At 42.4% G+C, this 13989-nt stretch overlaps 1 protein-coding gene across 4 annotated transcripts in view; it reads left to right on the forward strand.

Moving 5' to 3' along the window:
• Positions 1–13989, forward strand: part of MPPED1 (metallophosphoesterase domain containing 1) — an 81334-nt gene that overhangs the window by 52092 nt on the left and 15253 nt on the right. For all 4 annotated transcript variants that reach the window (XM_087969468.1, XM_087969471.1, XM_087969470.1 and 1 more), the window contains one exon: positions 10792–10907. In XM_087969468.1, the coding sequence (XP_087825594.1) occupies positions 10792–10907 (116 nt within the window). The remainder of the gene's footprint in view (positions 1–10791; positions 10908–13989) is intronic.

Raw genomic sequence — 13989 nt, forward strand, 5'->3', positions numbered from 1 at the left:
CCTCAGCCAGCTTTGCCCTAGATCCTTTATCTCATACCCAACTCTCACTGCCTGCCTTTCTGTAGTCCTTCTATCCAGGACATAGCATAGAAGCAATGTTTGAGCAGGGTCTGCAAGATTTCAGCAACAGAGTGGTCAATGTCTGGAATACTCTACCTCAGAGGTCTCCAACCTTGGCAACTTTAAGACTTGTGGACTTGTGGACTTCAACTCCCAGATTCTCCAGCCAGCTTTGCTGGCTGAGGAATTCTGGGAGTTGAAGTCCACAAGTCTTAAAGTTGCAAGGTTGGAGACCTCTGGTCTAGCTGACAGACATTTTGCCTGTCTCCTCTCTGCTCTACGTGGACTCCACCTCCTCCTCATTGTTAACAGGTGGCAGCTGCTCCTGGTCCTGTCTGGAACCTCCTGGCCAACTTGCTGCAGCTGTGGCTCCCTTCCTTAGCTTCAGCCTGTCCCTCATGCAACCCAGCTGAGGCTGCTCCACCAGGCTAGCAGGGATCCAAGCCTGACCAATACTGAGCTCCATACTTTCCTCTGCAGACTCACCCTCACCCTCACCCTCCTTCTCTGAACTCGCATCTAGAGAGCGGGGTGGATCAATGACCAAAGCCAACTGGGTAACCTTAAGCCAGTCACTTCCTTCAGACTTAAGAAGGGGGCAATGGCAAACCAGTTCTGAAAAACCAAGCCAAGAAAACTCTAGGGACAGAGCCATGCAGTTCTAACTCTTAACATTCTTATCTGTTAGTACCCAATGTAGGTTAGATTCCATTTTATGCGAGGCTCCCCTTGAAGTTTAGAAGCTTCTACTACTTCTACATTCAAAATATGAAAATTCTGGCTGACTTCAATAAGTGGAGGGATGAGCTCCAATATTCATTACCTAGCCAAATGTGTGATTTTATATACAAAAGTATAATAGGTTCAGACCCAAACTTTTAGAAGAGTGCCTCCACAATTACAACATAGAACATAGAACAATAGGATTGGTAAGGATGTTAGAGGTCATTTAGACCAACCCCCTTGCCATGGCAGGAAATGCTATATCATTCTGGACAATTGGCCTTATAATCTCTTCTTGAAAGCCTCCAGTGCTGGAGCATCCACAACTTCTGGAGGCAAGCTGTCCAAATGATTAATTATTTTTTACTGTCAGGAAATTTCTCTTTCATTCTAGGTTGGATTTCTCTTTATTGATCTTCCGCCCATTACTTCTTGTCTTAAAGTCTATGACGGAAGTTTGATTTTGTTCAATTACTTGTGGCTGCATTGTGTTGGATTCCAATACAACACGGTCATTCTCCCACACAAGGTTCTTGCAGCTTCAACTCCCTCTACCATTTCATCTCTATTTAGTAAGCATTAAATCCAGTATAGCTGACCCTCTAGTTTCCTCCTCTACATTTTGGATGACAAAGCTAGTTTCATCTAGAACTGTTTGTTCTCCCACTTGGTGCAGAGTTTGTCTCCCAGTTAAAGTCAGGGTAGTTAAAATCCCAGTACCACTATAGTGTGTTCCTGCACAACTTAGCTAACTGATAGGCAAAGAGATAATTTATTTCCTATGCTTGGCTGGGTGGTCTGTAGTATACACCCGTGTCATTCTTTTTTCCTTTCATATCAAACCATATGCATTCAAGGAGGCTATCATCCTTGGTTTTCTGCATTTCTATAGAGGTGTAGCGATTTCTTACATAAAATGCAATTCTTTTGTTAAGTCTGTTTTGTTTGAACAGTTTATATATTTCCAGAAGCACATTGCTTTTGTGAGTTTCATCTCACCAAGTTTTGATAATGGTAACTCTTGTCATACCTACTTTCATGTACTAGAACTTCAAGTTAACTTTGTTTATTCCTCAATCTTTGAGCATCTGAGTTCTTTATGGCAGATTTTGCATTTGCTTCCCGCATCTCCTTCTCTCCTTCCTTCCCGCCATTCTGTACCTCATCGCTTGATTGCTTGTTGCTTGTTTGCTTGTTGTTTGATTGCTTGTTGTTTGATTGGTTGTCTTGGGGTTTACACTTGGGATTAAGTCCTAAATCCTAAAGATTGGTCGCCCTCCCCCTTCAATTTTATTTTAAAGCCTTTCAGATAATAATAATAATAATAATAATAATAATAATAATAATAATAATAATAATAATAATAATATAAAATAATATAAGCTTTTATATTATTTTATAAATCCAATATTAATTAGCCATCTGATGCATCAATTATGAGACAGATCCTTTCTTCATGTCCTTTCCATGAGCAGTTCATGTAATGTCTATAATGGCCATCTCACTGTAGGAGGTTCCAGTGCATAGTATTGAACCATTCAAATGGCCACAGGCATTTTCATATTTGATAGGTGCATTTTTATATTTTAAACCTGTGTTTTTCCATATGAGAAAAGGTCAGAACTTTTAGGGCTCTTTAGTTTGGAAAAAAGCCAATTAGTGATAAACCTTATTAATGCATATAAAACCCTCCATGGCCTGGATAAAGTGGGCAAGGATGCATTTTCTGCCTTTCTCCAGATAGGACTATAGCACCAAGGTTTATCCAATGAAGCTGCTTGAAAAGAGGGAAAGAAGAGAGATAGGAATCACTTCTTCCCCCAAGGTAAAACTAAAATAGAATGAATTCCTTCAAGATCAGTGTCAGTAACGTCACTCCTGATGGTCACTCATATCCTAATTACCTTACAGTTGGACTACTGCAATGTGCTGTCCATGGGGCTGTTCTGACCTGGGCTTCCCCAACAGCACGAAGCTGACTCCTCGTCCTGATAAACTCCTTTTATTTAGTTTACGGTGAATTCCTCTCCAGCAAAGTCCTGGCCAACAGTCTTTTAAGATATTTCACAATTACAGACCTTTATTAGTCTTGGAGAGTTGCCAGGCAGATATCTTTCAGATGCCACACTGTAGCAGACAATACTTGGCAAGAATGCGGGAACAGTTCTTCACCAAAATGAATAAATTGTCTGCTGCAAAACCACACTCTCCTTTCGCTCCTCTTTTATTCCCTGTGGGAGGGGCCATTCACCATCCACCTGTGGCTTTACTCCCAAGTTGACCCTTGTTACTTAGCTGTTCCCTTCTTCTGGCACCTCTGTGCATGCACACATTGGGAACAGGCTCCAGCTGTTCTTCTGCCTCACTGATGTCCGACTTTGAAGGCAGGTGATAACTGTCAGGCCGCCCTGGCCTCATCTCTTCCTCTGATGCAGAGCACTCGTCAAAGCCTTCCCCAGAATCAAGGACTGGCCCGTGTTCCTCCCCAACCTCCTCACGGTCCGAATCTGTTGCCAGCTCTGCTGGTGTCATGCCCCTGGTGGAGACTGACTCTGAGGGAGAGGAGGAACAGCCAACAGGGAGTGGAAAGGTGGCTCCAGAGGCTGTGGAGGAGGCTGGGGAAGGGCAGAGGCTGGCTGGGCAGTCAGAGGAGGACCCAGGCCCATCCCCTCTCCATCCTAGGGCACGCAGGGAGGAGAGGATAAGGGAGAGATGTGTCTGCCACTCCCTTGACTGGAGCTAGTTGCTATATTTGGGCATCCCTAGTGGTTCCTTCCCTGGGTCTCTCTGTCGTTTTCCAGCTGAGTCTGGCTTCTGGGTCTGGTTAGTCTTGGGCAAGCATGTCTATAGTATCCTTCACTCCCGCAGTTAGAGCCAACCACTGGCCTTGCTGACCTCATGGCTGAGGCTGGGAGACCTCCCTCTCCTTCAGCCACCTCTGTCAGGACTCTGCTTGGAGTTTGAGTGACCTTTGCTGCCCACAAGGTTATGACCTCCGTCATTTAGCCACCCACCCCCTGGATAAAAGCAAGCCACCTTCTCTTGAAGATCCCCAAGGAAGTTCACTGCAGATTATGTTTTGAGGGCCATTTACCTAAATAACTGCTGTGGTTGTGTGTGCTCTTCTGTACGAAACGGTGGCCTGCACACAACTAGACACATGTTGCCTCTCTGAAATAATTTTCTTCTTCCTTTCTAATCCTGTCTTCCAGATTGCAAACTCCTCATCTCATTGCTTGAAAGGCAATACCCTGCAACAGGGTGATCCCAGCAGGGTATAATTTTAAGAAGTTAAAACTGTGTCTTTAATGCTGCAGTCAAATCTCTGTTTTTTAATCACCGCACGTGAGACATAGAAAAAACAGGCACAATCACAATCACACAGTCACAGCCACCATCTTGACTTTTTTAAAAAAAGTTAATTGAATAATGGAACAAAATAAGAGAGTTGGAAAAGGCTTGGAGGTTTTCTAGTCCAGGGGTCCATGGACCAGCGCTGGTCCACGGCATGCTAGAAACTGGGCGACACAAACAAGCTAAACCCCATTCGTGGGATGCAAGCAGCACACAAAACCACATGCCTTCCGGTCCATGGAAAAACCTCTCTCCACGGAACTGGACCCCAGTGCCCAAAAGGTTGGGGCCCTATTTTCTAGTCCAACACCCTGCTCAGGCAGGAAACCCTGACCTATAGCATTTTCAGACAAATATCTCAGCCCCTAAGATATTAGGGCACTGCTATGAGGTCCCCTCAAGTCCTTCTTTCCATTAAACAATTATATCCTGAGGACATTCCTGCTTTGAACCACATATCAAGAGGCACCAGCTTACAAGCTTCATGCAAAGAATGATGTGGCCAAAGTCTAGAAATCCTGTTTGTTGGACTGTTGGAAGAAAGTAGATGGTGACAACATACTTGCTCAAAGGACACAGGATTAGAATGGAATGGAATGGAATGGAATGGAATAGAATAGAATAGAATAGAATAGAATAGAATAGAATAGAATAGAATAGAATAGAATAGAATGGAATAGAATAGAATAGAATAGAATAGAATAGAATAGAATAGAATAGAATAGAATAGAATAGAAAATATGAAATGGAATAGAATGGAATAGAATAGAATAGCAGAGTTGGAGGTCTTCTAGTCCAACCCCCTGCTTAGGCAGGAAACCCTACACCACTTCAGGCAAATGGTTATCCAACCTCTTCTTAAAAGCTTCCAGTGTTGGAGCATTTACAACTTCTGGAGGCAAGTTGTTCCACTGATTAATTGTTCTAACTGTCAGGAAATTTCTCCTTAGTTCTAGGTTGCTTCTCTCCTTGATTAGTTTCCACCCATTGCTTCTTGTCCCGCCCTCAGGTGCTTTGGAGAATAGCTTGACTCCCTCTTCTTTGTGGCAGCCCCTGAGATACTGGAACACTGCTATCATGTCTCCCCTAGTCCTTCTTTTCATCAAATAAACATACTCAGTTCCAGCTACTATTGATTATATGTTTTAGCCTGCAGTCCCCTAATCATCTTTGTTGCTCTTCTCTGCACTCTTTCTAGAGCCTCAAGGTTAGGAAGGAGAGAGACATGCATGTTTTGTTCTTCCTTCCCCTAAAACTGCTTAGTAACAGAAGAGCGGGATATTATTATTTTCTTCTACTGCTAAATTAACTGTATTAATTGCACCAGTATTAACTGCCTGTGTAGAAATGCCCACTGCTTTTTCTGTCCATAGTATTAAAAAAGGTGATTTAATTTGTGGGTTAGAAGCATATATATCTGATCTCCATAAGCATCTCATTCTGATACTCAGATGAGGAAGACTTGGACATGGTAGGGAGAACAACTATAGGGAAATAAATAAATCTTGGGGAGGGAGAGAAAGATCCTTGAGGAAGTTAGCTTTTAAAAAACAGGAAAGGACAATTTTTAAAGATTTCTACATTCAACTGTCCCAGTAAATTCTTGTCTTAGATGACACGGATTCTCTCTGAAAAATAGTTTGTATTCAAAATAGCTCTTGGTGTGCATATTTTTACATATGTTTAAGTTTGTGTGTAATCTTGATAGAATTTCAAAGGTACACATTTAAAAATCAGAAAAAGGGCAGATAAACATAATTTTCTGAAAATGCTATTAATGCATCGGTACTACGGAAACTGTCATTACAGCTTTGAGGGCGGTTTCTTTGGATTTTGTCAAGCGATATACAAGGAATAGTTCAAAAGACTTTCAAAGAATTGTCTTTTTTTTTTTAATGCAGAAAAGGAGTGGTTTCAGGCTACTCCAAAGAAGCATCTCTGAAGAACGAGTAGCTGATATTTAACAGTCTTCAAGCTGCACTTATTATAAAGCTTATAAAATCGTACCAGCCTTTCATTCTTTCCTTATGGGACAGAACAAAAGCATCAGGCTGTTAGCTAGATATGACAACCAACACATTCAATATTTGATACAGTTTTTATTATTAACATCCTGGCCCTTGATGTAATGAACACTACATCAAAATAGAAACTGCAAGAACGAAAGATTTGAATGTGAAAAATGAGAGTGATAGATCTCATAGCAGGAGAATGTGGCACATATTAATTTACCAAAACTATTAATGATACATTTCAAATTTTGTAATCTAGAGCAGGGGTGTCAAACTCAATTTCATTGAGGGCTGCGTCAGGGCTGGGGTTGACCTCAGGGACCCGGGCGGGTGTGGTCGACTGGGTGGGTGTGGCTAGTTTGACACCACTCCCCAAACTGCTGGCATGTTTCCTCTTTGCATTGGATAGACTGGGCCAAGGCCAGGCTGGACCGATCTTTCCATTCGCATTGGGTAGACCAGGATGGCTCTGTGGGTCGGATCCAACCACATTGCAGGCTGGGTCTGGCCCGCAGGCCTTGAGTTTGACACCCCTGATACAGAGGTGGTATTCAGCAGGTTCTGACCAGTTCCGGAGAACCGGCAGTGGAAATTTTGGGTAGTTTGGAGAACCGGCAAATACCACCTCTTGACTGGTCCCGCCCCCATCTATTCTTTGCTTCCCATTGAGTCCCAGCTGATCGGCTGGGTCTTCCTTGGTTGCCCTGCACAGGAGAATGGAGCTGGAAAGCAGGTTAGTGGGGTGGGGAGGGAATAGAGATTTTACAGTATCCTTCCCCTGCCATGCCAACCAAGCCACGCCCACCAAGCCACAGCCACAGAACCGGTAGTAAAAAAAATTGAATCCCACCATTGCCCTGATCCAAAGGTTAAAAAGGATCAGCCCAACAATTTTCTTGGATCTGATACAATCCAACAACTTGGACTGGAAATAATATATTCCAGTCAGGTTAAGAATGTGCCCCTTCCCAGCCTGCAACTGGATGGATATTCAGATAGCGTTATCTTACTTAGCAGTGTATTTCACACCTAGATTGGGGGGACTGGCAAAAAAAGGTCTACCTGCCCCCCCAACTCTGTTCCACACACTCTTTGCTCAACCAGAGCAGGTGGCTTTTTTTTTTTTGTGAGAGGGTCTTCTGCAGATCCTAATTGTAAATGTAGTCAGAAGGTCTGCCCTGACACGATTTCCCTTATTAAAGTTCAGTGGAACAGGCTATTTACCAGGAAAGCTGTGCAGTTCATTAAACATCCTAAATGAAAGTATCCACTTTTAATAGGTCAGTTAACTAAGGAATACCAGAACAACTGATTAATTGAGAGTAGACATCTAAATTGTGGATTACTTTGTATATAATTTATGAACACATTTTGGTTTTTAATATTTCTTTCTGAAAAGCAGAGGTATGGAATTCTTTTATATTGTTAGTCCTTGTTTTGCTTCTTTTACAGGGAATTGCTGCTAAATAATTACTATGTAATAGACCAAGTCATTGTAATTAAAAGAGTGATAAAATACATGTAAATTTAAGGCATCTTGCATTTTATCTTTTATGAGTATAAAAATATTTTGAGTCTTGCCTACTTCATTTGCTGCTGCTGCTTCTTCTTCCATGTCTAGATCAAGAATGAGGCCACTTTCTTGGCTTTGTCGTTGGCCAAAAATAAGTCATTATCGGTACAGGTTTCTGGTAGTAGCTAACATACCGGCAGATGGGTCAGGCTCTGAATCTCTCCACATTCATTCTCCACAATTTATTTGCTGGTGCGCTGCTTTCATATTAAATGAGTCATAGATCCACAAATTCTATGCTAATATTCTTCTTCTATTACAGTATGATAGGTGGCTAGTATGAGGCCATTGTTCTGACCAAGGCTTCCTGAGACCATAATAAGCACACCCTTAGTCCAAACAACTCTTGTTTTATTTCAATGCTGGGAATTCTGTTCATTCCCAGCCCCTAATGAGTCCCAAACAGTCTCTCGAGATAAGCACCCACCTTTATCTCCTTTGAATTGCTGTCAACAACTAAGGTGCCAAATTAACTGTAAAAAAAAATCCGTACAAAGTCCACACAGAGCTTCAAGGTTTAATCGGAACAGAGCAAATGACTTTGCTTCCTGCAAAGGTTTCTCTACCTTTGCACCTTCTTTATACCTTAGGGGAGGGGCAATCACCTCCAAGACTTACTCCCAAGTTGCCTTTTTTGTCTCAGCTGTTCTTGCCTTCTGGCAGCTCTGCGCACATGCGCACTGGGAACAGGCTCCCCTTGTTCCTCTGCCTCGCTGCTGTCAGATTTTGGAGGCTCCGGAGTCAGCACACGACTCCCAGATGGTCCTGTCCTCATCTCTGCATCTGACGTAGGACCCTTGTCCGAGTCCTCACCAGACTCCCGGACTGGTCCCCGTTCTTCCCCACTGTCCGATTCTGCTGCCGTCTGCACAGGCTGCAGGCGAACCACAACAGCCATTAAGTAGGTTTGCATTAATAGAGCAGCCACATTCAGAAAGGAAATATGAATTCCACATTATGAAAAAAAAAAAAAGTAAAACTGTCTGTCAAAATTGCTCTGTCAGTGGGCAAGATATAATTCATTTGATTAAAGCACACCTTGCATTCTTTGGGGCAGGGGTTCAAAACATGCCATCAAAACATCAGCCCCTTATATGTGTCAATGCTAAAAGGGGCTGGGCTGCTTTGGGATTTTGACGAATTGAATGGTAATTATTATGCAATTGATATAGTCCATTACTAGATGAATCTATTCCAAAATTAACACCATGGTATTACAACTTCCTTTTGGTGCTTTCCAAATATTATATTTTCCTAGTTCTTTTTTTTAAAAAAAAAAAAAGGCAAAAAGGGAAAAAAATAAAACAAACAGGTAGACATGTAAACAGCTTTACAAAGATCATAAGAAAAAAGTTAATACAGGTAGCCCTCTACTTACAAGAGTTCATTTAGTGATCATTCAAAATTACAACGGCACTGAAAATTATGACTTATGACCGTTTTTCATAGTTATGACCAGGGGTGGGATTCAACCAGTATTACTACCGGTTCGGTGACCACGTTTTGCTGCATGCGCGATTTGCTACGTTTTGCTGTGCCCGCGTGTAAAAAACCTTAAGCTGTGCCACCCGGACAGCTGAAAAGCGCTGCGTGCAGGTGTGCAGCATTTGAAAAGCCTCTTTTTTCCTGCTTTTTCAACCTCAGCTGTGCCGTGCAAAGCAGCTGAGGTTGAAAAAGCAGGAAATAAAGGACAGGTAAGAGCCCAGGTGGGCCAAACAGCAGCAAACACAGAACCGGTTCGGTGTCTGCTGCTCTTCAGAGCTACTGGTTCTATAGAGCCAGGCAGAACCGGTAGCATCCCACCCCTGGTTACGATCCTATGATCATGAGATCAAAACTCAGATGCATGGAAACTGGTCCATATTTATGACCTTTACTGTGCCCCGGGGTCATGTAATCCTCTTTTGCAACCTTCTGACAAGCAAAGTCAATGGGAAAAGCCACATTCACAACAACCAGGTTACTAACTTATCAACTGCAGTGATCCACTTAACGACTGTGGCAAAAAAAAGTTGTAAAATGGGGCAAGATTCACTTAACAAATGTCTCCCTGAACAACATAAGTGTTGAGCTCAATTGTGGTCATAAGTTGAGGACTGCCTGTACCTCTTGTGTTAAGTGTCTGCATCGATTCTCCTGCGTGTTTCAGGTTAGGCCCTTATCATGCACAAATGCTTCCGTCCAGGAGACAAGACTCTTCACAGGTATTTTGCAGGATGGAACTCACTTTAATAAAGAGATTATCCAAAGACAATAGGAGAATAAATGCAGGCATCCCAAACCAGGCATTTTGCAGTATTTTAGCGGTAGTTTGTATTGGCTCAAGCATGCTAAAATTAGTAAAAGCATAATATTCGTTGCTTATTAATGAATATTCTCTGAAAATAGATACGGTAAAAAAAAAATTCAGATTACATGGGTGTCCATGCATTATAAATAAACTCAGAATTGCAGTGGCACATGCATGCCTCTGTAACATTTGAGTGGAGCTATTAGACACATTGGCTGTGTGGATTCAGGCAGGGGTGGGCTGCTGGGGGTTCGCAGGGGTTCGGGAGAACCCCCTAGCTAAGATTCTGTGCAATTCAGAGAACCCCAAATCCCACTCCTGGCTGGCCCCGCCCACCCCCACCCCTCTCCTCCCAGGAGTCCCTACACGACCCGGTTTGAATGCAGGTAAGTACAGGGTGCACGCGGAGGCTCAGGGAGGGTGAAAAATGGGTCTCCTGGAAGTTCGGGAAGGCCAGAAATGGGCCCGTTTCCAGTTTCCAGAGAGCCTCCGGGGCCCGGGGAGGCCATTTCCGCCTTCCTGGAGGCTCGTGGAAAGCCTCCGGAGCCTGGGGAGGGCAAAAATCTCCCCCCCCCCCCAGCTGTGGTGCAGGAGGCTGATTAGGCCACACCCACCATGGCCACGCCTACCCAGCAACCGGGCAGAGAACCCTTTGCTAACATTTTTGAAGCCCACCCCTGGCTGTGTGGATTCAGGGCCTTCTCCTCTTGTCCTGGAGTTTAGCTGGCTAACCACAGTATGTGTGAAGCACTGAAGACTATCTCCTCCTTTCTTGGCAGGCAACCTTGGTTTTATGGCTGGGGCTTTAATCTTCCACGAGGCCAAGCGCTCTTAGAGAAATGGAACCTAATTCCAGATGGAATAGACATTCTTATTACACATGGACCACCTCTTGGTAAGAAAACACTGGAAAATGCTTCTCTGATTCAGTTTATATGTCTCTGCTGTGTCCTTGGGGACAAATAACAATTCTGAGTCTTTGCTTTTTCCATGCAGCTCTTCAGATGTAAATTGGTGTGTTTCTGGGGTGCTTTTTGCTGAAATACACTGGTAGCCCATGTCTGCTTATTGCCATGACATTAGTAAACTCTCTCAATAGAATTGGCCTTCGTTAATCCTTGGGAATAAAATAATTCAAAGTTAAAGTTAAGTTAAATTTGCATTGCAAATATTTAAAATGCATCTCTTTGCAAGTGAACACCATATCTCCCAACTCAAAGTTTCTACAAGTTAATTATCATATTTCTCAAGTTATCAGGGCACCATTAGATACCGTCCAGGGCATTCACAGCCAGTGGTAGGCATAAGATGGCAGCCATAATTAGTGTCTGAAGCTTTGACTCTTTTACGTGCAACATGGCTGGGGCTTCAGACCAGCTATTATCTTAACTTTTTTTTATACTCCACACTGCAGATGCCCCTAGATCAGGGGTCCCCAAACTCAGCAACTTTAAGACTTGTGGACTTCAACTCCCAGAATTCCTCAGCCAACATAGCTCCACAAGTCTTAAAGTTGCCATGTTTGGAGATCTCTGCCCTAGATCCTTTATCTCATACCCAACTCTCACTGCCTGCCTTTCTGTAGTCCTTCTCTCCAGGACATAGCACAGAAGCAATGTTTGAGCAGGGTCTGCAAGATTTCAGCAACAGATTGGTCAATGTCTGGAATACTCTACCTCAGAGGTCTCCAACCTTGGCAACTTTAAGACTTGTGGACTTTCAACTCCCAGAATTCTCCAGCCAGCTTTGCTGGCTGGAGAATTCTGGGAGTTGAAGTCCACAAGTCTTAAAGTTGCCAAGGTTGGAGACCTCTACCTGACTCTGTGGTTTCTTCCCCAAACCCCAAAAACTTTAACCTTAAACTGTCTACTATTGACTTCACCCCTTTCCTAAGAGGTCTGTAGGGGGCATGCATAAGCGCACCAATGTGCCTTCCGTCCCTGTCCTATTGTTTCTTTTTCTTATATGTACCCATTTCATGTATTCATAACTATGTATATACTTATACCTATTATCTTGTAAGCGATTGACAAATCAAATCAAATAAATAAAATAAATAACTTGGGACACTACACATCCTCTTCCCAACCTGTTTTCCTTGTGACCTTCTGGGAGTATCAACCTGGTGTCTTACTTTCCATCTTTAATCTGCTGCTGCTTTGTGTACAAAAGAGTTAAAAATTGGGAGCTCATTGTCCACAAGGTTGTTTCCAGGGCCCATTGGAAATTCTGCACCTTTTGATAGAATACAGATAGATATGTATATTGTTGCCTGTTGCTAATGTTCTTCTTGCCTCGCTTTTGTCCTGTTTTGCCAGTTATTTGCTTTTGATGTTTACTGATGTTTATTAAAGAAATATTGAGCTACACTTTGCTATATAGTCCATATGTGTGGTGTGCCCGTATCTGATCCGAATACGATATTTGAATAGGTGTGTGCCAGGTACAAACTAAAGAGGAAATTAGCCACTATAATTTTCCAACAAAATCTAACTTGGAACCTACCTATTTGATTGTTGGCAACAGTGATTTATACTTTTCTGGTAGTTGCAGATTACTGTTTACTCAAATGTTAAAAGAAGGGAAAGAAAAGAATATTTAAGGCAGTCTCCTTAGTGTTCGCTAGGTATAATAAATTATTCTTAGTTTGTGTAATCAGGTGTACATAATAAGTTGCAAACATATGGGAAAGCTTCAGAAGGTTGACGTTGCATGCAGAGAAAAACATGTTCAACATAAATAACGCTTAATTTAATGAAGAAGTTAATTTCATGGATTTTAGTTTGCAAAATTTTCGAAGTGGAAATACTTTTTGCCTTTATATACCACCTCATTTGCAATTGATTATTTCCAGTCGTGTGACAACAACTTGAATTTCAGTCTTTCTTTGCTTGAGCAAAGTTTTGCAAAAGCAGAAGCTGACAAATTGCCGACAATACGATGTCCATGAGAATCTATGTGAATTCTTGTGCAAGTGCTCCATATGCTATGGCTAAGGATCACTAGTTAATAGTGGTGCAAGAACATAAAACAAGGAGAAGAAAAAGACCCAGCACATGGTGCAACCAGGTGGTTGCTAGATGAACGAAATGTGAACAGAAAGGCAAACCAGAAGGGTGATTCGGAAAAGAAGACAGAGGGATTTTTAAAAGATGAAAGAGGAATGAAGGAGACAATTCATTCTCTCAACTGAACAATTCATACAGGTTCCCACCAGATCAGCCATAGCAGTCTGGATTGAAGGGGAAGGGATTGGGTCATGAGGCCTGTTATTATGAAAGCCCCCTGAACAGTGGTGGGATACAAAAATTTTTACTACCGGTTCTGTGGGCATGGCTTGGTGGGCATGGCAGGGGAAGGATACTGTTACATATTGGCAAAAAAAATCAGAAAATAAAATACAAGCTGAATAGTCAAGATCTTGTTGATGACCCAAGCTCTGTAAAGGACCTTGGAATACTCACCTCTAATGATCTAAGTGCTAGATCCCACTGCAACTACATAGCCAAAAAGGCATTAAGAATTGTTAACCTAATCCTACGTAGCTTTTTCTCTGGTAATATCACACTACTAACCAGAGCATACAAAACATTTGCTAGACCAATACTCGAATACAGTTCATCAGTCTGGAACCCACATTACGTATCTGATATTAGCACAATTGAGAAAGTCCAGAAATATTTCACAAGAAGAGTTCTCACTCCTCTACTCGTTGTAGAATACCTTATGCCACCAGACTTGAAATTCTAGAACTTGAAAACCTTGAATTACGCCGTCTTCGGTCTGACTTAAGCATGGTATATAAAATCATACATTGCAATGTCCTACCTGTCAATGAATACTTCAGCTTCAACCATAACAACACAAGAGCACACAATAGATACAAACTCAAAGTAAACCGCACCAAACTTGATTGCAGGAAATACGACTTCAGCAATAGAGTGGTCAATGTCTGGAATACTCTACCCGACTCTGTA

This window comes from Notechis scutatus, chromosome 6 (assembly GCF_049901735.1).
Source record: "Notechis scutatus isolate UNSWTSFEM ecotype Mainland chromosome 6, rNotScu1.2, whole genome shotgun sequence".
NCBI classification, from domain to species: Eukaryota; Metazoa; Chordata; class Lepidosauria; order Squamata; family Elapidae; genus Notechis; species Notechis scutatus.